This window comes from Neodiprion fabricii, chromosome 3 (genome assembly GCF_021155785.1).
Source record: "Neodiprion fabricii isolate iyNeoFabr1 chromosome 3, iyNeoFabr1.1, whole genome shotgun sequence".
NCBI classification, from domain to species: Eukaryota; Metazoa; Arthropoda; class Insecta; order Hymenoptera; family Diprionidae; genus Neodiprion; species Neodiprion fabricii.
In genome coordinates this window covers 174505-200367 of record NC_060241.1, presented here as the reverse complement: position 1 = coordinate 200367, position 25863 = coordinate 174505, and the positions used below count along the sequence as shown (strand labels likewise).

At 42.8% G+C, this 25863-nt stretch overlaps 1 protein-coding gene across 1 annotated transcript; it reads left to right on the top strand.

Annotated features, from left to right (window-relative positions):
- On the top strand, nucleotides 1-18672 carry LOC124177370. The gene is made up of 5 exons (XM_046559685.1): nucleotides 1-1284; nucleotides 1381-2535; nucleotides 16665-16899; nucleotides 17054-17263; nucleotides 17524-18672. Exons 1-5 carry the CDS (start codon nucleotides 1-3, stop codon nucleotides 18123-18125), a joined length of 3486 nt encoding a protein of 1161 aa, XP_046415641.1. The 3' UTR covers nucleotides 18126-18672.
- The last annotated feature ends 7191 nt before the right edge of the window (nucleotides 18673-25863 follow it).

Here is a 25863-nt window from a genome sequence, read left to right as displayed (position 1 = left end):
ATGTTCATGCCACCTGCGCCGCCCAACGCCACGGGACCATCGGCTAGAATTACCACCGTCTGCAAGACGATTGCTACCACTCCGCGCCGAGTCCACCGACCCGGCGTACAACTACGCTGCTGTCACCGACGCCGCCTCCACCACCACCATCACCACCACCGCCACCACCACTACCGTCGTCGTCGGCGCCGCCGTCGCCGCCGCCGCCGCCGCCGACGACGGCGACGACGTCGACGACGACGACGACGACGGCCCTCCCCACCGTCACGAGCACCAACGTTCGAAACTCGTACTGCTCCGACGTCGACCCACACTCTGCAACCTTCAGTTACAGTGTCCTTGGTTAGTCCGCGACTCGATTCCGTTTCCGGAAATGAATGTAACGAAAACACGATTCCGCACTACTACCGTCCGAATGCCAACTTTCCAAGTGCTCATGCATTATCCCAAGTCTCTGTTGTTTCTCGCGGCAAGTGCTGTACCGATGATCGTTGTTCGTTATTCCGGTGCGGCGTACACGCGGGATACGGAAAGATTCGGCGTACTCGGCCTCGTGGAGTGTCACGGAATTTCTTCCCAAAAGATCGGCCTGACGGTAGCGGCGTTCGTGTTTCTAAAGTCCGTGACCGCGTTCCTCTACACGCTGCTTTTTTTGTGGACGACCGTGCTTTTGACGGACCAGACCAAGAGGTCGTCACTGATGACAATACGGAGAATTATCGGCGTAGAGTACCGCCGCGTAGTAATAATTTTAGCGATGACAACCCCGCGGAGGGCCTGCACCGCGAGCCCATTAAGATACTACCTATCGCAGAGACGACTGCCACTGGACGCATTACCACTGGGTTGTACCGCCACAGGAATAAAAATAATCTCGACGCAGCATCGATTAAATCCGACGAGGACGACGTCGAGGAGGAAGAGGATGAAGAGGAGAAGGAAACGGAGGAAAGGAAGGAGGAGGAGAAAGAAGAGGCGGAAAAGCAGAAAGTGGATGATGAAAAGGAGGCGGAGGAGGAGGAGGAAAAGAAGATGGAGGAACCGAAGAAGGACGAATTGAAGGACGTGGAGGACGAAAAGGTGAATGACGATGATCGTTGTCATAATGGTAATGGTGGTGATGATGATTATAATAATGATAACGATAACGACGATGACGATGACAATGATGATGATCGCGATGATGATGAGGACGACGGCGACACCGATAACGACAACGACAACGACGACGACGACGACGACGACGACGACGACGACGACGACGACGACGACGACGACGACGACGACGACGACGACGACGATGACGACGATGACAATGATGATAATCGCGATGATGATGAGGACGACGGCGACAACGACGACGACGACCACGACGACGAAGACGACGACGATGACGACGACGATGGTCATGGTAGCAGTGGAAGTGGCGACAATCGTGCCAATGATGATGATAATGAGGAAAAGCGGGAGAAAAAGAAGGCGGACGGGGATGTATTAAAATTCCTGCCGAAAGAAAACAAGTCTGAGATTATTAGCCCTGTGCAAAATCCTGGGTTGGTGGAACGTAACCGTGTCGGCATTATTGCGGAGCTCCCGAAGAACGCAGCGCGGGTCGGGAGCCTCGGCGTCGCTCAGGTTCCTTCGAGAAACGGAAACAAGTGCCGGCCCCGCAGACGTCAACCGTGGCGGATCGACGAGAAGCCTTACGGCTTGGTATTAGTCCTCTACCTCCTGGCCCTGCCGATTTTCTGCGCGACGAACGGCTCTCCTCCAGGCACAGAACGCGCGTCACTCTCCTTCAGGCAAAATGTGCCACTCGTCAACTTCCGCTCAGCCAACGCCACGCATCACAACTCATCCTTCGTTGAGGATAGCAAAGGTCATCCTTACCGCGGTTATACGTGGGAGGTGAATCAGATAAATCCTTGGTTGTCGGCCTGCGATCTGGCGGGACCAGCACCGGCCGACCTTCAGGGAAGCTGCGGTCCACCGGAAACGCCGCGGAATTGCCCTGACGCTTGCAGTCGTCGGGCGGACGGGCGCGCCTCCCGAGCCGTTGATTCTTTTCTCGCGGTAGTTAGCCAGGCGATCAGTTACGACGGGAGCGTCAAATCCAAGGTCGGCTCGTTACGGTCGGCTGGGAGTGTGCCGCGAGGAGAACCTGAGGGGCGAGTGACGCCGGAACAGTGCCTTTTTTACCTCGAGGAATCCCACAAGACGGAGATATGCCGAGAAGGTTTCGGTAAGGACAGCTCAGAGGGATCCTTAACAATCCGTGAGAATCGCTACCGGTTTCTGAGCGGCTTGCGTCTTCGGCACTGTTGCGAACACGCCGCGTTGAACGCCCTCGCTCCCGGGGATGGTGGTCCCCTGGAGGAGATCCTCGGGGGTGGGAATGGCTGCCGGAATGCCATTGAAAAGTTATTGGCGGTCGATGCTCTCGCCGCGAGGCTGCACTGCGAGTTTGGCGAGGTACTAGCGCGGTACGACTGTGGACAGCCCTACTCGGTAATCTACAACTGCTCCCACTGCAAGGTAAGCGAAATATAAGAAATCTAAACTGATCTTTGGTCTGATATACCTACTTGAAAAATATTGGTTAAGCTTCAGAGAGCAAAATAAAGCTGTACTAAATCGAAACGCGAGCTGTCATTTTATCTAATTATAACTGACCCCTGGAAAAATTTCGAGGATCAGGTGTATGAATGCATACAACCTAGATTACAAGTGGATCAGGTACAGCACAAAGGGGGTGAAAGGTATCCGTGTAGAAATCCTGACTGATCTCGACCGGTAAAAGTGAGCGCGTTAGAGTTAGTTAGAGGGATTCCCTTTAATGTCAAGGCTATCCGTATTTAACTTTTGATTTTTGTTCTTATGCCATTTCGCCGAAGTGAAGGTGAACCTGTCGCGCCGTCTGCCTCACTAATTGAGATTTGGAAGGTTTGGCAGAGCTTATCGGGAATAATGCGCCACGGGGCACAACACTGGTACCAATTAGAGTTTTACGTGATTGTACGGTGCCTTTGGACCACGGTTGTATACAACGAAAATCCTCTAAAAACCGATACCCAGCACCAGCGATAGGAATCCGAATCAACATTTGAGGTCTGCACTGCTATTCCTGAAAAGATTTGATTTCGCAGCCAATGAAGACTACTCCATCAGTCAGATAGAAACATTTTTTCGGAAATGGCAGTACAGACTTGAAATGTAGCTTTAGGGTTTGGCCATATGCTGGTGCTGAGCAACGAGTTCCATAGAACGGTATATCTTATTATACACAGAGCAACGATCAAATCAGGTCACTCTTTTTGGGGTGCTACTAGTCCGTTGGCACCTTGGAAAATATAGATGAAAATACATTAAAGGAAGGCGTAAATAAATTGACGTTTTATTTTAATTAACAGGATGTACTTACTTTTTGGTCAATAACAATGCTTTCCATTAATTGATTAGGACAAGAAAAACGGTGAATGAAATTCGATCTGAATATTTTTCAGAAAAATAAAACTCTATTAAATGAATATTTGGTTATCGTTTACCACCTCGAATAATGCACTGCATTTGAGTGACGCATCGCGCAAATAATTTCAACTCGCACGGGAAATCGATTCAAGTAGGATTATGATTAGATAGTGTTGGATATACGAGTATTAGCTACGTTCACGAATAATTCCATACGCGAATAACAGTTGAAGGCAAAATAAAGTTCCTACTGCGTAAGAAGGGAGGTACGAGATTTTCGATAGTTATGGCGAGTGTCGCGAAATGGCCATTCTTTAGAATCGGGCCAATCTAGCAACGTTGTGCTTGGATATAGATTACCTTTATAGGTATATAGCGGATTACCGCAGTGCCCTTAATTGGGATCATCTTACCGCGAATAATTGCATCGCCGACCCGACTCCTAGTGTTGGTACGACGCTCGTGCTCCTCGTAGGCCCTTGGGGTTATCATTGCTGCACCACCGTGCTTCGAAGAAGATTGATTTATCTCTTAGCAGCCGGGCGAAATTGTATGTCATATACTATTTAGAAGTGTCATCGCTCTGAGGCCAGCGCGGTTCGCCCGCCGAAGGTTATAGACCTCGATAGCCTGACTGCCTATTCGTAAACAAATCTGATCCTCAGGGCTGGCTGCACCATCTTTGGGGAAACGAAAACAAAACTTCTTTGAATAAATTCAAAACCCCAAGAGGGCCTTGCCGATTTTCTTCCTCCACCTTGCTGCATTGCATATTAAACCTTTCGTCTCTAGAAGTTTATCTAATTGAACTGTATACGGCCTCGCGGAAAAAATATCTATATTGCGCTTTTCCAGCTGACGTTACGGTTTACTATAATAATAAAGATGTGGCGACATTAGACGAGACGAGGTGGGTGTATATGTACGCATATCTACCCATACCTGTGGGCTATTGCGTTATATGTATACCTATGCATAATATTTATACGCTATCTGTTTACGGATTCGGATATAGGTCGTTGGAAGGTGATTTATCGAACTTTGACCGAGAGGCACCAATTTACGGGTTTTATAACGTAATTAATTATAATTCCATATCCTTCGATGACATAGCCCATACCGCACAGAGGAGTTTAGATTAAAGCGAAGTGATGCTTCAGTGGTTATAAACTTCAGGCGTAGCTGGGCAAGTCTGTACCATCTCGACCAATGTCGGATCCTATCTATTTTCGATTCCATTACTAATGTTTATCACATACCTCAGGAGAGAATGGATGTACTAGTGAAATTTTTTGACAAAAACAAAAAAAAAATACCCTTAGAAGCTTTAGCAAAGTCCGTGATCCGAAGGTCTGATGTTGTCCATGTAATTGGCCAAACTGAAATAAATTCAAACTTAATTGAACTGAATTAACCTAGAAGAGTATGGCCAATTTTTTTTTTTTTTTTAATGATAACCGAAAATGTCTATATTATTATATCACCACCTTTTTCCAGCACTCGACGCTGAAAGTAGTGATATATTATACATGTATAAACGAAATTCATTGGATTCGTTGCTGCAAGAGGGATGTCACTTTTCTTCTACTGCAAGAGGGGGGTCACAATTAATCCGTGGTTATTTGTTTTCATGCACTTATCCACGGTGCTGCTTGTATGTCAGAGCCACTTATACCCCGTCTATATCTCGTCACGTAACTTTCCAAGTTGTTCTCAAGTTCCAGCACAGACTTCGAAGATATAGGTGTGCTAAGACGCAGAGGACGAGCGCGCTTGCAAAGGGTCTTTATGCCTGTGGAAATGTATCCTGAATCGCCTTCGTGAACGAAAAACTCGAAATACTTGATCGAGAGAAAATACGAGGTATATTAATATGTAGATCTGTACGTTGACAATTCCAATTTTTCCTCCTCTTTTTCCATCTTCTTTCTCGCTCCTTTTCAATCTCTCTCCCACTCGCTTTTTTTTACCCTCTGCCACGCAAGCCACGGTGGAGTCATAACATAGCGTGCCATACTACCAAGCAGACTCGCGTCTCTCGAGACCTTCCGAATCACTGCAGGCAGGTGCGATTTCAAACTAGAGTGAGAGAAAAAACAAGTTTGTCTTACACGTTAGACTTGAATTCTTTTCTGTGTATAACGAGCTGCAGGGTGACGAGGTTGTGAAGTTTTATGATATCAAGATGGAAATACGAATGCTGGCAATTACGATTTGGACAAAACCGGGGTGACAGGTATAGAATTAGTAAGTGGTGGAAGTCGTAGGAGCGCGATTTGTTAAATGCGGTGCTGGAGAGTAAGGTGTAATTAAAAGTGAGCTTCACAAACAACACATTATGAGGTTATCGCTTCGAAGAAATTTATTTGAAATAAGGATGCAGTGTGAATCGAGCTTTAAGAGTCATCTAGCGGGCTGTGCGAGGCCGAAGACTGGCAGAGAAGGAGTAAGCTTTGCTGCGTGGACGGGATGGATCAATATCAGGCGGTGAAGCTTTGGTTCAAAGACAGAAGAACCCGCCGGAGGCAAGCGCTACTCCGCGGCGAGGAATGCCGGAGCATGGTCCATGGCGTGGGTATTCACCGACTAGTCCATTGACGCGATTAGCCTCCAACTACCGCTGCGTACATGTCCTACATCATATCTCGGGTGTTGTAAAACTGCTGGTTATATCTTGCACAGGTAGTTACTTCACCGCAAGCTTCGAATGGGTTGGAGAAGTGGAGAATAACCACTCGAAGAGTAGTCTATTGAATCACGGGTCATAGAAAGAACAGAATTGAATATAAGAGAATCTAGGATTTATTCATATTCCGATGACAGAAAAAAAGAAAGACCTGTCATCCAACTTGGGCTATTGTAATTTCTATTTTCCTTTCTTCACGAGCTCTGCGCAAATCGTATACAGCGCATACAATGTCGTCTAATTCTCTTAATCTTGCTTCTTTTTTTGAGAGTACGTCAACCATCGGTAACAGAATTGAATAAATCACGTTTCGGTCCGAAGTAAACCGGCTCAGATCCTAACGCCCGCGAATTGAGTCACACTGAGGTTAGAGAATTGAATCGATATGACGAGATATTCTACTACCTTCGTTAGATAAATACCGTGGACTGCTGCAAAGGTGGAGGGGGGTTCGTCGTCTCCGAGGTATTATCCCCGTAATAGTACATTATGATAAAAGTGCGCGGAGTGCGCGATTTTCGCCTGTAGTTTGTCGACCGAGCGAAGCGAGGGTGTGAGGGTCACGTACGCGCACGCGTATCGTATACTATATTTTTTTAACTCAGTGTGCGAAGTGAATCATTCTCTACATTCAGTGAGCAAAATAAACTACTTTGCACACTGCGTGTCAAAATGTGTGAATCGGGCACTTCGTGCACCATCAACGGGCATGAGAAATCGAATTTCGCATACCGTGTTAAAAAAATCTACTGTTGAATTATCACTCCATTGTATAGTCTGCCGTCTTTTCGTCTTCTTTCTGTTTTTACATCATTTTTCGTGTTTCGCTGTATAAAAGATAAATTGCAAAGATATTGTTGCACATCCTAATGCAGTTAACTTAAGTCAGGACATCGAACATCTTAGCATAATCTACACTCCACTGATACATAGACCCTAACCTTCACCGACTGAGTTTACTCGTAACCATGCTATATCCTATCCATTTAACTCTTTGAGTCACCGTCGCGCTGTCTATTACTTTAATATGTATCTCTTTCCCCGCTCACACGTCGGAGGATCCACACGTGCCTTCTCAAATTATTTTTCGTCATTTCGGTCATAATAATTTTTTAAAGTTTTAAAATTCTGAACAATATCAATTTTTAACTTTATCAACTTCAATTTTAAATATTTATTTGACTAAGATGTACGCTTGGAAAAAACGCATCGCTTTGTTTTTACACTATAATGTTTGGCTGCTCATCCCATTATGTTTTTCATCCTGTGATGTTCGTCGTGTCTTCGTTCATTATTTATGCAACATACATCGTTACTATCAGGTATTTGCCGCGGGTTTTTTCTTTTTTTTCCTTTTCTTGGTTTTTCGTTTTTTGTTTGGCGCATATTGCCTCGATCCCGATATTTCTTCTTATAAAATAATTTTAAATCCAAGTTTACTGTCTTCATGCTACCTTCTGTTTTTATTTTTACCTTATATTTTTTTATATTATTTTCCCTCTGTTACCTTTTGTTCTCACTTGTTAATAGATGTGGTCAATAAATTAATATTCGTTTTGAGGAGGACCCCCACTCGAACCGAAATGTCAACAATTTTCCGGTTGTTCTGTTTTAATGACCTCCATAACCAAGATTACCATTTCAATAAAAGTTAAAAATTGAGAGATTCGTCAAGTGTGGATTGTACAGAACGATTGAGTCACGGTACAAATCAGACAATGATTTATCCTAGCTCGGGCGAATTACATGCAAATTAAAATTTAACAGAAACCAGGCTGCATTTTCACATGTAGCATTATCCCGAATATCAAATATTAAGGCACCCGCCTAAGAAATGATCAAAATTTAATCAGTGCCGCTTGCACCATCATGCATCATCATTGGATCGTATCATTTGACAGCGAAAGACTTTGATTTGATTGACGCAATACGCAGAGTCGAATAGCTAATAGTAAGGAACGAAGGTTTCCAGAAGTGTGCGCATGTAGGTTCAGAATAAGGCGATCTGCATAATCGGCAAAGAAATTGATTGGAATATATAGGTGCACTACAATATAATGGCTATAATCGCTGAGTTCTCGGCCGAATATTACTGCAGGTTAGGTAATTTTCTTTACTCAGACGGGCGTTTCGAAACAGAATAGTAAGAATCTGCAGCGTGTAAAAGATTCTAGGAAAGTAACTATGTACTGTCTCAGAGAATATATCTGCTGAATCAGTCTTAAGATCGGTATACGCGGTAGTACACGCAAGCACACGCTGCCATTTTCCAACATTAAACGACATCTGTTACATTGTCTGACCTCTATCACATATTGTTCGCCGTGCCGGAGTCCAGGCATCAAACATATGCAGCAGAAAATGTAGATAAATAAAAATGAAGGACGGATTCAAGGACAATTGACGGTAGATAACTGGGCATAAGACAGAAGACAAGAAAGAGGCGAAAGAGCGCGAGCTTAGCAAAACAGTCGAGCTAGCTGTGAAGATTGTTTCGCGGGGGTAGAATGGTAAGCCAAGTGGCTAGAAGAGGTGAGGAGAAAATCGAGAGCTGCCGGGAAGGACGCCTAGCGATCAGCCTAGCACCTCTTCGTCGGAGTAATTTTTTCTCTAGTCTTGACACTAATGTGCTTCCGGCGGGGGGCAATACGTTCGTTCGTCCGTCGCCTTGAATCTATTCCGGAAGCTTGGCAGACCCAGCAGCTACTCTGCTGCGCAGATTGATTGTATGTATGTACCTGGGCGTCAAGCGGTAGAGCCATCTACTGCAGTCTGTAATCTGTCTTCTCTTCTCATTCGTTTGTTTTCGCGACTACCTCGTTCCGGCCATTTTCGCCTATCTTCGTCGCCGCTCCTCGTTAACACGTTAAACGTCCGTATCTTGCAACGAGGGACTTCAAGTATACAAATCCAATGCTCGATGAATACAGGATTCTTATTTCACCCAAGTTTCGGAATATTCCGTTTGTTTTCCGTTTCTCATCAGCCCTCACCCTAGCCGCTCTACCCTCGTTCTCATTCTCATAATCGTCCTCGTCGTCGTCATCGGCCTCATCCACGTCCTCATTCAACCCCTTGATCACCTGACGAAAAGAATTTCGGCTCATAGATGGCACAGGCATGAAGATATTTCGGAATTCTATGTGAATCGAGCGCTCGTTGAATTTGGCAAAATAAAATGATATTCTATCAAAGTGGAATCGTGCCGGCTTGCGGACTCCCTACAGAAACCTGCAAATCCCGATGAGGCTTCAAGAGTCAGTTATGCCTACGCGAACTCTAAACACAATAGGCGTATGCTACAAGTTGCACGGAGATTCAGATTCCGTTCGACTTGATTCTCAGGGCTACGTACAAGGCGGCAGTAGTGAAATGAATAGCAATCCGTGAGTTAGGCAATTCATTGCAATTTCAAGAGGCCGAGATACTCGGTAGACTGTCCACACGTACGTCTGTGGCGGATAACCGCCGGTTCGAATGCATCGACGATAACTAATCGAATTAACTATAGTTTGGATGTCCTGGCGAACGAGACCATCAGGGCGGTATGAATCTCAACGGTCGTCCCAGCGAAATTTCCGAGTCGAAGAAAACACGATCGAGGAAATTCGTTTAATACTTACATACTTGTTTCACTATTTTAGACAATTCCTTATTATGTGGTGACGCAGCGTTCCTCACGGGCATTTTTGTGCAATATGCTGCTGAACAACATACATTCTGCCCCTATGTAAATTTGTTCCCGCATCGGATGCTACCGGCTCTTTGCAAGTATGTGTACCTGTCTGAAATCGGCAAACTTGGGATTTTGAAACATCCAATGCCGGATCTTTGACTTGGCCAGGATCCACGGACCAGAAGAGGACCGTTTACTGATTCCGTTGTCCGGAGGCAATAAAAACTTATGGGCCTCCAAGCCTGCGTTAGGTTGACATTGAGAAACCTGGTCAACTTGCGCTCCTTCAATCCCCAAAGCTGCCCTCTTCTCCGTTGCTTGCGACTTGAATGTTTGCTTCTCTAGCCGTCGTACATACGAGGGGAAGTGACGCACCGAACTCCTTAAGACGTCTCAGCTCGTTCCAAGGGGCACCTATACTCTTAGATCCCTACTATACTCTTAATTCTTTCAGCGTGAAGTTAGTTAGCGACTAGCCGTTATTATATTATATTATACACTTCCAGATTTTGTTGAATTCGATTTTTATATTACAGCCGCGATTGCCTTTAGCCGAACGATTTGGAGAATCGAACGAAAATTGTATCGTGGCTACGCGGTCAAATCATTCTACATAAAACTAACCAGGTCCCAGGTACTCCAAATATTAATTTTGCCTGTCATGATCGTTGATTATGCAAGAAAAATGATTGCGGTTGCAGAACTCTGTGCTCCCAAATTGTAGAGTAGTTTGGGAAAGATATTTATCGTCTTGAGCGAGAAAAACTGTGTCTGTAAATTGCAACGGTATATAAGATTTGGATTGTCGCGTTTATATCCATCGCTTCCTACTTTACGGCACCTTTCTAGGCCGAAGGTATAAACAACTGCAGAACTTTCCGACATCCAATCGCTGTCGACGTACTCTTGGATTGAACCGAAATAAACGGATAAGCAGCTAAATAATATTGCGAGGCCTCGCTTACATCTACGGTACGATCACATCATAAAAATACAGTCGGAAGTTGGGTAGGAGTTGAAATTACGTTTTCTGTCTATCCAGCGCTTCGACGTTTATAGAGTGTCCATTTACCGGACCATTACACATACCTACGTAGGTATACGCTATGTAGCTGGCGTTTGCAACTGGGAATTCACCATTCGATTTTGGCTCTTTCATATTAAAAATGCCTTGGGAAAGCCTGGTAGGCCGAAGATAGCCTTAAAGATAGTAAGCCTAAATGCAACATGACATTTTATGCAATCAGAAATCAATTTAGACGTGGCGTAGACGACGCAATGATGTGCATTGTGAGCAACGTTTCCAACAGTGAATAAACAGATGTTGTGGGGGAGGCAACTGATCGGCATGGAGTTTGCATTTTGTGCGATTGTTGGCCGGTGAGGGAATAAATTTAAAATAAATTTCAAAAAGATATGCGTAGGTTTGTCCACTCCAATTTCTCCACTACCCTCGCGTTCGTACTTCAAGCTTTGTATCGTATAGCCTATTCGTATTTATTTCTCTGGTTGTTGAAGGTATACACCAGATATAGTGCTTGGAATTCAAATTGTTCGCTCGCACTGTATTGTCTTACTAATTGATGCTGATATTCGTAGTAAAGTTAGAAAAATAGTGGTCCGGTAATTCAGAAAGTGAAAAATAATCGTACTCAAGCATAAGAAGGTTTTAGTATAAAAATATCGTCGAGTCGCTTCTAGTAGTGCTTTCAAGATCTTTGGCGCTTAAAGATCTTCGCTTGAAAGAGCGAATAATGTTGTACCTTGAAAGTTTAACACTAGCTGCCCCGAGGAGTCCCAGTAGGCAGGGGAAGGCCCTCTTGAGTTAGTAGCAGGCATTCTAGAGGGTTTGATTATGCAGATGCGGTGTGAGGCCAGCGCGAGGGTTCAAGCGGACCTAGTTTTCAGGTCTTGGGTGTGAGGTGAGTGAGTCGGTCGAGCGATAGCCAAGCCAGCTGATTTCGGACCTAAGACTAGAAGTCTAGAGACGTAGAAGTGTAGAAACAATAGAGAGTAATGAGAATCGGTGAAAAAGGTTTCAGGTAGTAAGTCGAAACCGAGGTCCGAGTGTAATCATAGTAATACCTTTTAGTTTATGGACTATCCGCAAAATCGTTTAATTATGAAGTTCAACACTCACGCAAATCCTATTTCCATAGCGCGTAGCATAAACGCGCAAATGACTGATGGAAACTAACATCAGCAACGCAATTGTTATTCTAATCGTAGGGGATCATCGGTAAATAATGAGAGTTTTGAGCTGTATCTTTTTCGTGTATTGGATTATTATGGAAATGGTGCACTTCTTCCGTAACTTTCTTAAAATCACCTTAAAATTGAAACTCATTATTGTCGTGGTGTTATATCACGAACTGATTTTCACATTAACATCACACAATTACATATGGTAAACTCAATTGGCTATTGACCGATCTCACCTCTGTATTATACCTGTAACTTCCAATTTTCGTAGGGTCGAATCTTGCATTTCCTGTTCCGAAATCGTATCAAAAATTCATTATTCACGAGCCTGACGATCCTATGACAATGAAACGGATTAGACCCGAAACTGTAAAACTATGTACTCTGAGATGTAATTATAGGCTCATCTTGTTGAGGAACGAGGTAGCTGGGACCGATGCCAGATACTTTTGGCCATAAAAAAGCTAAATAACATTGATAGCCCCTTCTTAGCAGTTTAGTGTATGCGTAGATATAACTGCATGTCAGGTTGGGCTTTCGGAGAAGAAGGGGTGGCTAGGCGAGGTCGAACGGGGTGGGGCGTGGAAACAGATATGCGGTAACCAGGCCACTAGGGCATTGCTTCACAGCCCTCGGTCTCTTCCCCTCTAGTGACAGCGTCGTCACAGAACAACAACCCCGCGTTCTTGTTGCCCTCGGTCACATATATTATTATAGGAGCTTTGTGGTACCGGAAATCGTTGTACTTGTAAAACTGACACTCATGGTTTTTTCGTGTGCACCTAAAACATGTGATACATATACGTGATTACAATAATGAAGAGGTGTCGTTTGTATCAGAGATCATGGCCGTCGCGGGGGTTACCACTTGCCAGAATGACGCGCTGACAGTACGTGGACTACAGACTGCCGTTAAATTGCTCGTAGGATAATGTGTGAATCAAATTAGGAAGGGAAAACGAAAACGAATCAGTTTTCCTTAAATTTATACTTTTGTGGAAAAAATCAAGTATTGGCTGGAGACGTGGCCTATGTGACCTGCCTTCCCAAAATTTGAAGAGATAGAGACAATAGAGGTGAAGGCATTAGGTAAAGTGAGATTTCTTTTACGTCCGTGGGTAGGCACAGGGTTCATCGTGGGCGTAAGTGGACTGCTAAAGCCAAGTCGATCCGGTTTACACGGTGCCGGGGCAGGCACATCTACCTACTAGTCCTCTAGTTCACCGGACGGAGAGGGAGAGTACGGGGAATTGGGTCAGGTAGGTTGGAGGGTGCTTCATGTGTACTGGTATGGCCACCTTACGCCACACCGCAACACGGCCTCCGCTAAGACGAAGAATCCCAGTCCCGACGGTAAAGAAGTTTTGTCAATCAGCTAGCGTCGTATAAGCTAGTTTCTAATTCTGTTCAAATGAACATCCGGAACCTTAAGCACATGTCCCGGCATCCGATTCTGAATCAAAATCTGTGCGCAGACTTTGCCTGGTCAAGGATCAACTCATACCCATTGTAGAGGTTAAAAGGTTTGGACGTGCCGACGCGCGGTCCATATGTTCATGTGGACGTCACCCCTCGCAACGAAGTACGAGTACAAAATGGGTGCATCAAATACAGTGTGCCGGTAGTGTACAATGCGTGCAGTTACGGCTCTGATGATTCAGGTGTAATACAGGTTGGAAAAAAAAATTCGCTAACGGCGAATGGCGGAAAAAGACATGGATGCGGGGAAATTGTGAAATACGGGCGGCGGGGGTAGGGTAGGTAGCTATCGAAGCGAATGAAAAATACGGCAGAAGTAGATCGTGTACTGAAGTGCAATATTCCCACTATAAATATTCATGGCAGATAGGTATCCGTATATATAAATATAGGTAACATCATTCTCTACTACAATCACATTTATACTGGAATCGGTTACTCTGCCGTTTTCGACCTGCAATGTGTCGTCCGTGTATTATATTATATCCAGCCGAAGGTATAATGACTGACTGTTGGGATTCACCCCATATTCCCTCATTGTCAGCCTTTCTCCTGGAGTAGTCGTGTGAAAATGTTGGAAGCACATTTATAGATTTGATACTCCGTCGCTCGTTGTGCATTCGCGATAGTTGTATAGAATACTGCCTAACATATCCGAGTCATGCAGTTGATGATACGAAAATTGAGATAATGGCTGCGGAGGCATTGGCATGTTTATTTTTCAGAAAAATGGAACATTTTTCGAAATTCGTACAAATGTACACAGACTCGCCTAAAATATATGTATAGAGGTGCGCGAAAAATATCGTCAGATGGAATCATTTTCAGCAGCATGCAAATCCATTCAATTGATTATTCGGCAGAAAGTTTTTGCATCGTTTAACGACTGTTAATCAATTTGCAAAGAGCCATCCCACGTTACTGTAAATTGACTCTGTAACGACAACTCGTTCGCTTACCCTTCTGGCCAATTGGCAAATTATATGTAAACCCTAGTAAAGTCGATTTTGCTCCCTCTCCCCCTAATTTCATCAGGCGTAAAATAAGGTTGACAGTGGTTGTGTCTAACATAGGCCTATTGAATAATACACGCCACGTCGCCGCGTCGGCACGATACGCCCCTACCGTTGGTTAGAGGCTGCCGAAGTCAATCTTAGTGCTGACCCCGCTACAACGAGGGTGTCAGAACCAAGTTTGCTCGGGTTTACATGCCACCAGTAAACTAAGTACGTATACACTGTGTTGTATAGCGGTACCCTGATATAATATTGCAACGATGTGATAATATGCAATTCGCAAGTGGGAGGGGGGTTGGAAAAGAGAATCAGCATGCGGTTGAGAAGCGTTCCCCTTGGCCGTTCTCAATAGGTAATATTACAGTGCATTTATAACGAGTGAATATACATACAGCTGGCTGAGGAGGAGAGGGAAATCAATTGTGTTTGTAATAGCATGCCTCAACTCGTCGCACCCTTGCTTGTTTCGAACCAAGTTTTCAGAGGCTAGCACTGAGAATCTCTAATTGAACGGGCATAAAAGACGCCTGTCGCGAAGTACGGAACAGTACAAAATCTGATCGTTAGCTTCGAATACGATCACTTGTATAATGTATGAAGTGAGACACCCGTTTCAATTTGAGCCCTTAGTATTAATATTCAGAAGTACCTCAACGCAATTTTCCATTGTCTGTTTGATTACCCTTAGAAAATAATTTTAGTTATTTCGGAATTTTTTAGCTCAATAACGAGGCAATATATATAAATGTTCGATACATATTTTTGTAGGGTATTTAATGCTCTACAAAACAAGATCTCTTATAATTTTTTGATAACTCAACTCTTTCAAAAGTTATTCGAGGTTAAAGTTGAAATCGTGTAAAAATTCGCTTATTTCGTGATTAACAGCGAAAATACTAGACTTATCACAAACTATTGTAGATGTTGTTTGTAAAGCATTTCAACCGCTTTGAACTAACCTTGAATAAATTTTGAAAGAGTCGAGTTAACAAAAAATTATAAGAGACCCGTTTTGTGGAAAATTCTCTACATATCTCGTTAAGGGAGACTGCAAGTCGAAGCAAATTATATTAATCAGGGTAAGCAGCGACAACAGTGTTTCTGAGGTGAGAAAAATGCCTGCTTCTCGTTCCATAGTTGTTGATAGCAATCGTATAATAGTCGCGATGTGATCCTCCTGAAAGAAAATGTATTATAAAGTTTTGTTTCAACAACTTTATCTTGGAAGTGTGCTATGTTGAGAGTTGCAGTTAAACTTTCAGCAAAAAAATTTGAAAATTGAACGTTTTATAAATATTACGGGGTGGCAACCCGCCGTGTTTTATCTCTTTATTCGGGGGTGTGTCCACAACGGGTTAGATGAAAATGAACAAATAAGAGATAGTGGACCCGGTGGCTCGTCACTCCCACCGTATTCATTGACTCCAAACCATTGGACTATTTATCGTCGTTCAAAAATATTCTTCACTTCAGTGTCCACAACCGGTTGGATAATATTCAGTAAGTGATAGATAGTGGACCCGGTGGTTTGTCACGCGTTCACCGTCGTGCTCGCGGGCTCCGTGCCGAATGTGCAGGGTATATCGGTTGCCACACATTTAGCATTTTCATTTCCGCACCGATTTCGGTTACGGTGGTGACAGCGAAACGATGACAAATACGCAAGCAGAACCATTCTCAAGTTTATTATAGGTATCAACTTTTGGATAAAAAAAAAAAAAAAAAAGTTCACTCGAACGCGGCCTTCACGGCACGGTGTCTGTGGCGGCTTTTCCTTTGCCCCACCGCTAGTGCCCACTTACTTCCTTAAGCCGGAGTTGAATAAGTATAGGTACTGGGAAATAACGTGAAAAATTGCCGAACAGCCGACTCTAGATTACATCAAGCTTACGTAACTGCATATCATATACTGCATTCTTTTACAGATTGCGTACCCACAAACTTGCACGAATCGTCTTCTAATTCCGCGACTTTTCACCCCTTACGTGTGCTGTGTCTAACCATGATGATGAGAATGTTTATTTTATCGCGAATGATATTTTCCCATGTTCGTCTCGCTTAGGGATTAGCATCTGTTTATCCATATCCCGGAGGGTCAGAAACGATTGAAGATTGAACTGCTCGTTTGAAATTGCAGGAGGCGTATAGAAGATGGGTGTGCAGCTCTCTGGTGCCTTACTTTGCTCACGACGATCCGCCGCGCCAGACGAACGAGAGACTGGTCGTTCCCCGGATGGAAACGGGGATGCGGATACGACCCTGCCGTTCCTTCTGTCAGTCGGTGGAGCAGCGCTGCCCCTATCTACTTCCCGGTGACCGCGCTCCGGCCTATCCAACGCAGTACGCCGGCGAGCCAACCTTCCTATGCAGAGGTGAATGCTACCTTATTTGTGCGATTTATCCGGTAGAGGGAGATACCGCACTTGACCTCACCTTACGTTGTACAACAGATCGTAAAGACATCTACGATACATCTTTAATACGTCGATAACCGCCGCTAACAATCTGATCAATTTCTTCCCGCAGACCCGAACATCCCGGAGATGGGTGAGCAGGCGTCGAGAGCCCTGCACGCCGACGAGGAGTGCTGCTTCCACGTCTGTTCGGACGGGGACCCGGGACTCGGCGTGTGCCCAAATTGTACGAAGCCTCAGGCGGAAGTCAGTTTACGCGGTGGCGACGTCCGAAAAGACCCGTCCACCGCGCCTCACTGCGAAACCAGCACGCCATCAATGGGTATACCGCCACAATGTCTGTAATTCGATTGATCCCCCCACCCCCGCCTTATACATACATATAAAGAGATCTGTTGCAACTTGAAGTTTCACATGTATAATTCATGTTGTACTTAACTATGCATGGGTGTATTATTCCCGGTAAATTCGCGATATACCTGTAATTTGTATACCATGCGCGTACGTGTCATGCATAGATTGATCGACGGAGTGCGATTCGTGTCCCAACGTAATGATCAGCGAGTAATTTCGGGCTTTCAGGTGGGGAGTATCAATCGTCGACGAACCCCTCGTGGTCCCAGTCAAGCAGTACGGCGGCGCCTGGGTCTGAGGTGGAGGGAAATAACCCTGAGGCCTCCGGGACGAGTCATCACTCCTCGTTCTGCGGTAGCGGCGGCGTCGGCTCTATGTCATCCTCAGCAGCAGCGCCTGCCCGCGTCGCCTTTCTTCCTATCGTTATTGCCGCGTTTTGCGAATGGGCCGCTCCGTTAGGGGCTTGCGCAATTAAACTGGCAAGACTTTGGACGACGATAGTATGCGGGGGCTCGTCGGCGCGTTTCCTTCAGGCTTGTTTCACTCGTCACGAAGAGACCGGAGACCGTACAAGTCGTCGTCATCTTCATCGTACACAAAAATCTCGTCAATTTCGGAGTTACGCTACTGTAAGCATCGCTACAGTTGACAGGGTATGCGCAACGGTGATGTTCAGTTGTTCTGTAGTCAAATCGTTTTCACTCGGCGTTTACTACGGTCTGTCCAACAAACTGTCGACTGTCGTACGGTTCGAGTTATTCAAAATAAAAATACTGTCGAGATGGCGTCTCTTAGTCCTCGACGATATTGACGAAGATCGCCGTTCATGACCTAGGGACGAGTGCCGAAGCTCTTCGCCATCCGCGGAGGGACGAGGCTGCGATCGTCCGCGTAAAAAGTAACGTAGAGTATATGACCAGCCTCTGTAGCGTAGCCTTATCGAATAAAAATACAAAAAATAAACTGGAAAACGTGGTTTGCTTGCGGATCGGATCAATGCTCACTGTTTCCGTTATATGTATGTATTATACAGTTCCCTGCAGTTACCTCGCGTTAACAATAATTACACGGATAACAGCTGTAGTATTATTCTTATTGCCGTAACAATGCCCACAGCAACAACAGTGGTAACAGCAAAGACGAAAAATTAATATTAATAACGTAAGAATAATAATAGTGATAATGATAATAATAACCTTAAATTGTTGGATTAATGAAATTAAAAATAATGAAAACTTGTTGTAAAAAATAATGAATAATAACGCTAGAAAATAGTAAAAGCAATGACAAAAATGCCAACATCAACAACAATAACGGATAATAACGGCGATGATGGTGATTCCAATAATCCCTATGACAATGACGATGAGAATGAATGATGGATTATTGTTGTATAAAGTACTCGAATACTGTAATAAATGTACAGCATTACGGCTGTAGCGACTAGTCCTTTGACGCTTGGGAAAGCTTCGCTCGCGGCAACACGACGATGAAGATGACGACCGACCTGGGAAGAAGGAACGGGTCCGGCCTTGCGTCCCTTTTCCTCACTCGCCCCTCGCCCCTTGTAACTCGATATAAACGGTACCTAAATTTTTCCCCCGTCCGTCGAGCAAGTTTGCACATCGGTACATTTTTCCTCTGTTCTACGTTGACGTCCCAACTAATATGAAGGTGTACATACCTATTATAACGTAACTACCCCATACGCGGTGATAGAGCGCACAATCTGTACATAGGTACTCAATGCTACAGATGGGATTTAATATAATACAACCAGGTATCGAGACCGTGATCATCAATTAACGTTGCAAGTCGTGGAGTGATAAATTAACATCATGATTTATAATGATAAAAACGATAATATGTAAATTAATGATAAGGTTAATGATAATAATAACAAAAATAGTTGCGGTAACAGTAGCAGTGAAAGTAGCAGTAGCTGTAGTGACCGAGTAGTAGTAGCACCATTTGTAGTATAGTGATATAATTACTGATAATATGAATATCAACATCAATAATGATAGTGTAAACGATAATTATAACAACAACAGAAAAAGTAATAATAATAATAAAAATAATAATATTGATACCACGACGATGATTATGATAGTAATAACTGCGATGACAACAACAACAGTAACAACAACAACAACAACAATAACAACAACAACAACAGCAGCAGCAGCAGTAGCAGCAGCAGCATCAACAAAAACACCATTAATTAACGATGAAACAAACGAATTGCCAATGTTGACAAAGAAAAAAATTATGCAAATAATCACAATAACCATAATAATAATGATAATAACAACAACAACAACAACAACAACAACAATAATAATAACAATAACAACAACAACAAAAACAACAATAAAAACAACACTAATGATGATAATAATACTAACAATAATATTAATAATGATAACGACTACGACGATAATAATACGCATAACGATAAAATAGTAAAATATCTAATGATACTATTGATGATGACTAAGATGATAGTGAAAGCATTAATAATAATGATACGATAATAATAACAACAACAACAATAATTATAATGAGGATAATAATGATAAAAATAATAAAAAATAACGATAATGATAATAATGATGATAATGATGATGATGATGATAATAATAACAATAACAACAACAATAAAAATAACAATGATAATTATAACAACAACAACTACAACAGTAGTGGTAGTAGTAGTAGTAGTAGTAGTAGTAACAACACCAACACCAACAAGAACAACAACAACAATAGTAATAATGGCAGAAACAACTCTAATAATAGTAACGAAGACAGCAAGAACAATATGAATAATAATATGAATAATTACGATAATAACAATAACAATCAAAGCAACAACATTAAAGATAACTTTCAGAAAGAAACAATATTCAATGATAACGATATGAACGATGACGATGACGACGACGACGGTGACGATGATGATGATGACGACGACGACGGTGACGATGACAAGAACGACCTCGGCTACGACGATAATGACGGATGGTAATGAGTAATAAGTAAATACTATTGTTATTATTATTATCATTTTAATTACAGTATATATTATATAAACTCATACAAATATACATATACATATATACACACATACATATACCATCAAATATACATTTGTACGCATACATACGTATGTAATACATAACATGAGGATTTGGCGAGGCGGATCCTTCGCGGTGAAAGTTGGGCGAACCTATAGCGCTTACAATTAGTACAAGGCACAGAGCCCCCCCTCCCCCGCCTTCGCCCCGCCGTCAAATGCCTTGACAGCAGAGCCTCTTCGCCGAATCGTCATAGATAGTTACATAAAACATAAGCATGATGAATATATGGTATAAGTATCTACGTATTATTATACATACATATTCATACGTATGGATGTATGTATAATGTATGTGGATATATTCAAGATATAAATAATAAATAACGAATAAAACATTATATACACACATCTATAGGTAGAGGTAGGTAGGAAACAATAAGACTTATATTATTGTTATCGAAGTACACAATACGTATTCCTTTAGAAGTTATATCCTTATTATATATTACATAAATACCTGTATAGAAACATATAAAGTACAGAGATATACACGGTACGCGGATATTGTCTAAACGCATAAAGCATGCATAATCGCGCGTGTATATTATAAATGCATACATCATGTATATCGTACGATACACGCATGCATAGATTATAATACGCGCGCGCGCGTGTGTGTTTGTGTGGGTGTGTGGGTGTGTGTGGGTGCGCGCGCGCGTTTCAGTGAGTGAGAGAGGAAGTGTGCGTGTGTGTGTGTGTGTGTGTGTGTGTGTGTGTGTGTGTGCGCGTGCGTGTGTGTGTGTGTGCCGTGAGTTTTCGATGAAACAGGCCCTTCGGATCAACCGAGACCGGACTCTGTTCGGGACGCCGCGCCGTGCCTTGCGCTAAACGTTGTAGGTTGGCCCTACCGTTAAAGTAGGTGATTTATGAACAAAGCGCGAGGGGCCCGGTTCGTCGAGTCCTCACTGTACCTATGAGGTATATAATAGACACGGGGCCAATCGTTACTCACCGATCAACCGTAATCCGTCATAAGTACAAGCAACAATACCCTGACCTCGTACGTCCAGCCCGCGTTTGGGGGGCGAATCTCTCTCGGCCCTGCAAGGGTCGGCTATTAACTACAATACGTGTAGCTGATATCTAAGCAACTACCGGCAAGCAACCAAGGAAATGGCAAGCCGCTCTTTACGGCAGGAGACATGCTGTATTTGTATACCAGCTGGTGTGTTCACAGTCTCTCACGGATTCCCCGGAGTGAGCGGTGAGAAATGATTGACCCCTGTATACCTGTAATATATGCGTGTATACAAAATAATAATAAAATTGCGCACGTGTACAACACAATCAGACAGATTGACAGAGGCTGGAGGTTGTATATTGTTTAAGTGAAATGTAGGCGCGAAAGCGTTGGGGGAGTATTATATTCTCAATTATAATAGCACTTACGTGCAATACAACGCAGTGCGAGTGTCAGTAACGATTCACGAAGAAAACTAAAATAAATCCCCCGTTGTTGATTCGATTGGTTTTTACGCTGCATCCCGTGAGATGAATTGTTGCAAACTTGTAGGAAATACGCGAATTCCTGTCTGCTGCCGGCATGCGTAGCACCATAGGTTATACGTCGTACATATGTACCTCTATGTACTCGCAAGCGCGTGCGGAAGCGAGAGAAAATATAATAAAAATGAGTTTCAAGTGCAATACGTGGGAATTGTAGGAGATTGTGTGTAGAAGAATTAGAGACGCGTGGCACGTACGGTGACCTCTCTCTCTTCAATGGGCAGGGCAGGCTTACACGCGTGTATTGTACCTTATTTAAAATAACGTTAAACTTGCGCTTGATATACGTAGATACATATAATTATACGTTGCATAATTGCATATTTAAACGTAGCTCCGGATTCAGATTTTAACTTCACCAACGATCATAAATGATCGTACGAGAAACGCACAACTATACGTACGTAGGTACCCCCACCCCACCCCACCCCACCCACCCCCCTCCCTCCCCGCGCCTCCACCGGAGCTGTGTAACGATTAAAAATTTTTTATATATATTATATGATAAACCAGAACTTATATGCATTATATGTATGATGTACCATGATTTTGATGCCTTGAACGTTACATGAATACGATCGCGGTATTGTATCGCTATGTCTACATATTTAATGATAATACATACATACTATATAGGACCGTTTCTGCAGTCTCGATCGGTCTAGTTCAGATTCCGTTCAAACGACTAAAATTACAATAGCACAAGTAACCTTGCCCAACTTTACCCGTGCGTGTTTATCTTGACACTAGCTAATCAGATTACGCGACGCCGTGCCGTGACCGAGGCGGAGCACCATTTTCCACGCTTGGAAACGGGTCTTTGGAAGCACTAACGATGAGTTCTGGAAGTTCTTTCGATGATTTATTTGACTCATTGCACCCCCGAAAATCCTATAGAGAATAACATGATGCATGTAAATAGACCTGAGTTTAATACAAAAAGGAAAGAAAAAAGAAAAAAACATTAAATTTAAAACGTATAGTTAGAAATAATAAAATGAAAACTCGGCATTTAATTGATTCACTAAATTAGTGAGAAATGAATTACATTAATAAAAAGCAAGGAAAGAATGAGAAGGAAGAGAGTTTCACAGAACCCCCATGTTCCTCTGGATATTTCATGATACATTTCATCAAAGTCTTTCATCCGGCTTCAATCTTTTCAAATAACCCGCCCAAATTGTAGAATCAATGCTTCATTCGGCACTCATAGCAATGCGGCGTACGCAGCATACGCATACACACGCGAATTTTCACAACTACATAACTATTAATACCCACCTTGCTACACGTCGAAGACGAATATTTTATTAAATAAGACCTTTGTTGAACTTGCAGAAAAGAAACAACAAAGCAGGAAAAAAAAATTATATTGGGAAAAGAAGTGTTATTATATAACTATCAGTTGAACAGATTAATTGTAAGTATTATTCAACTAGCAAGACGTTGCTGAAAGACACACGCCATTGGGGGAAGCAATTATACTGTTGCGACGAGTGAATTAATTGTAAATGATATCTTATTATAGGTAAACGTACACCGTCGGCTATCTTGGCTAATTACTTTTTCTCGTTTCATGGAACGTGGTCTTAATGTTGTTAGTATTCTTAACAACTGAATCTGCGCGAGTCTATCTGCGGTAATTTCGGGGTTTCACTTGATGAGTTCGTTTCTATACGTATTTTTTGACATTCCGACATTTCAGGCTGCTTTTTGAAATGTTAACGTTAATTCGGAGTAACTTTTTGTAATAATTTCACCCTTTTTTCTACCTTGCGATCGCGGTCGAAGACTTGAACAGGCTGTGATCAGTGTTCCGGCCCATTATGATTGATTGCTATTGTACTTAATCAGTAATAAAAATAGCAAGCACATCGTATACTTATAACGTAATAACGGCGGCTATCGCGCCGACGATCCCTCTGTAACCGCAGATGTGAGCCAATTTTACTGTATATTGTTAAGTATTGTTCACCGATAATTGTTACCAAACATCATAAATATCTGAAATAGCGTCATCATCATCATCATCATCATATATATATATATATATATATATATATATATATATATATATATATATATGATTTAAAACTAGAAAGAAAAAGAAATGATTAAAAACGTTATGACCCAGGTCATTATTTAAGACTGCAGGTATAAAAGAAACACATGCCGGAATTCAAAATGATATTCGCATACGGGGAAAGGTCCGATTCGCCCTAGGCCACTTTGGACACAAACATAATATTGCACGTGACTTTATTCGATACAGCGTTACACGACACGACATTATTCGCCACATTGTCAGGCTTTATTCGACGCGGACGTATTTTACACGGTCTTCATTGGTTACGAACTTGTTGTGCACAGGTATCACTCGAAAACAACTTAATCTACACGGGTGTTAGTTGCAGCGTTCTTCCACTAGGGCCTCTTAGTAGACGTGACTCCACGCTTGTATTTTTATTTCCAATGTTCCGTAACATGTATTTTTGCTCTTGAGTCGGATTCACCTCAGCATTAGCGCTAGTCAATAATTTGAATCACAAGAACCGAAATACATGCCCTGCATACATCGGGAATTAAAAATACCTGCCTACAATCACGTTTACAAGGGCGACCTGTACCAGAAGAGCGCCGTTTCACACAACACCCGTGTGCCCACGACAAGTCCGTCTCGAACAATATTATACCTGCGTACGATAAGTTGGTGCCGAATAATGCCGTGTCGGATGAGGTAGTGTGCAAAGTGGTTTGAAACGAGTCGAAATGAGGCGAAGAGGTACCCCTTTTCCGCATGTACACCATTACTCGTGCATGTATAATATTTAACAACAATGCGACACGACGCAATCGTGTCGCGCAGCGATGATATCGTTGTCAGTACCGTCAATCACGCGCGCAACGCAGAGTAATTTTTTGAAATTGAACAGAACAAAGTGAAAGCAAATAATGAAATTGTCGAGTAGAAGAATGAGTAGAGTGAATAATACTGTTTCAATCTTGATTTTTCTAGTATTATCATATAGAAAACACATATTTGACAATGAGCTTGAAATATGATAGGGTTATCCCGTTTGCGTATATGAAAATCATACGATTTTAATTTGCCAGTAGAATATTAAATGACCGGGATGAAAGATGAACGATGCCGATGCAAATGCAAGTACGTCGATTGTTATTATTGTATAATTAAGTGGATCCCTTCATTTCAATAACTCTCTACCGATATACTCTTTCCTTATACATTTAATGATCAATGTCTTACTTGTCTAAATTCCTTGTAACTAATAACAATGGAGCTACGCCATGCTGGACTCAAGTGGGACGGGAGTAATGCCGTAAGGTCGCTTGTAAGCCAATTGCCCTTTGACAAGCGATATTGCAATCGAGGAATTTGAATAAATGAACGAACAGATGGGTATAGGAATAAACAATAAAATGTAATGGGAAAGTGAGACTAAGATAACTGGATGTTTATCAACAGAATACAAAATAAGAAATGAAATCCGCGACTTTTCCGTTTCGTACTTATTCCGGTGTGAAGTATTAACGATTACGAAATGGCACTGCACGACCGGAAAGCACGCCAACGATCCCAATATTTACCGGTTGTTACTCGAAATACCGAAGCTAGGGAAGAATAAGATGCTCGTAGAGGATTGATTACATATTGAATTATGCATCTAGATTGTAACTTGCACGGAATCCGACAAAATACCGATCCTATTTGAGTCTGGCACAAGAAGGGAAAGAAAGAAGAAGGAATTAAAGGATTTGCACGTACGTCCGTTATGCCTGCACCGGATGTATGTACCGGGGCGAATAATTGGATCATCAAACTGTATATCCGCCTTGAAGTAAATTATAAGCAATGTTCTCGGACCATAAAGTTTGTATCTACCTATAATTAACTATCG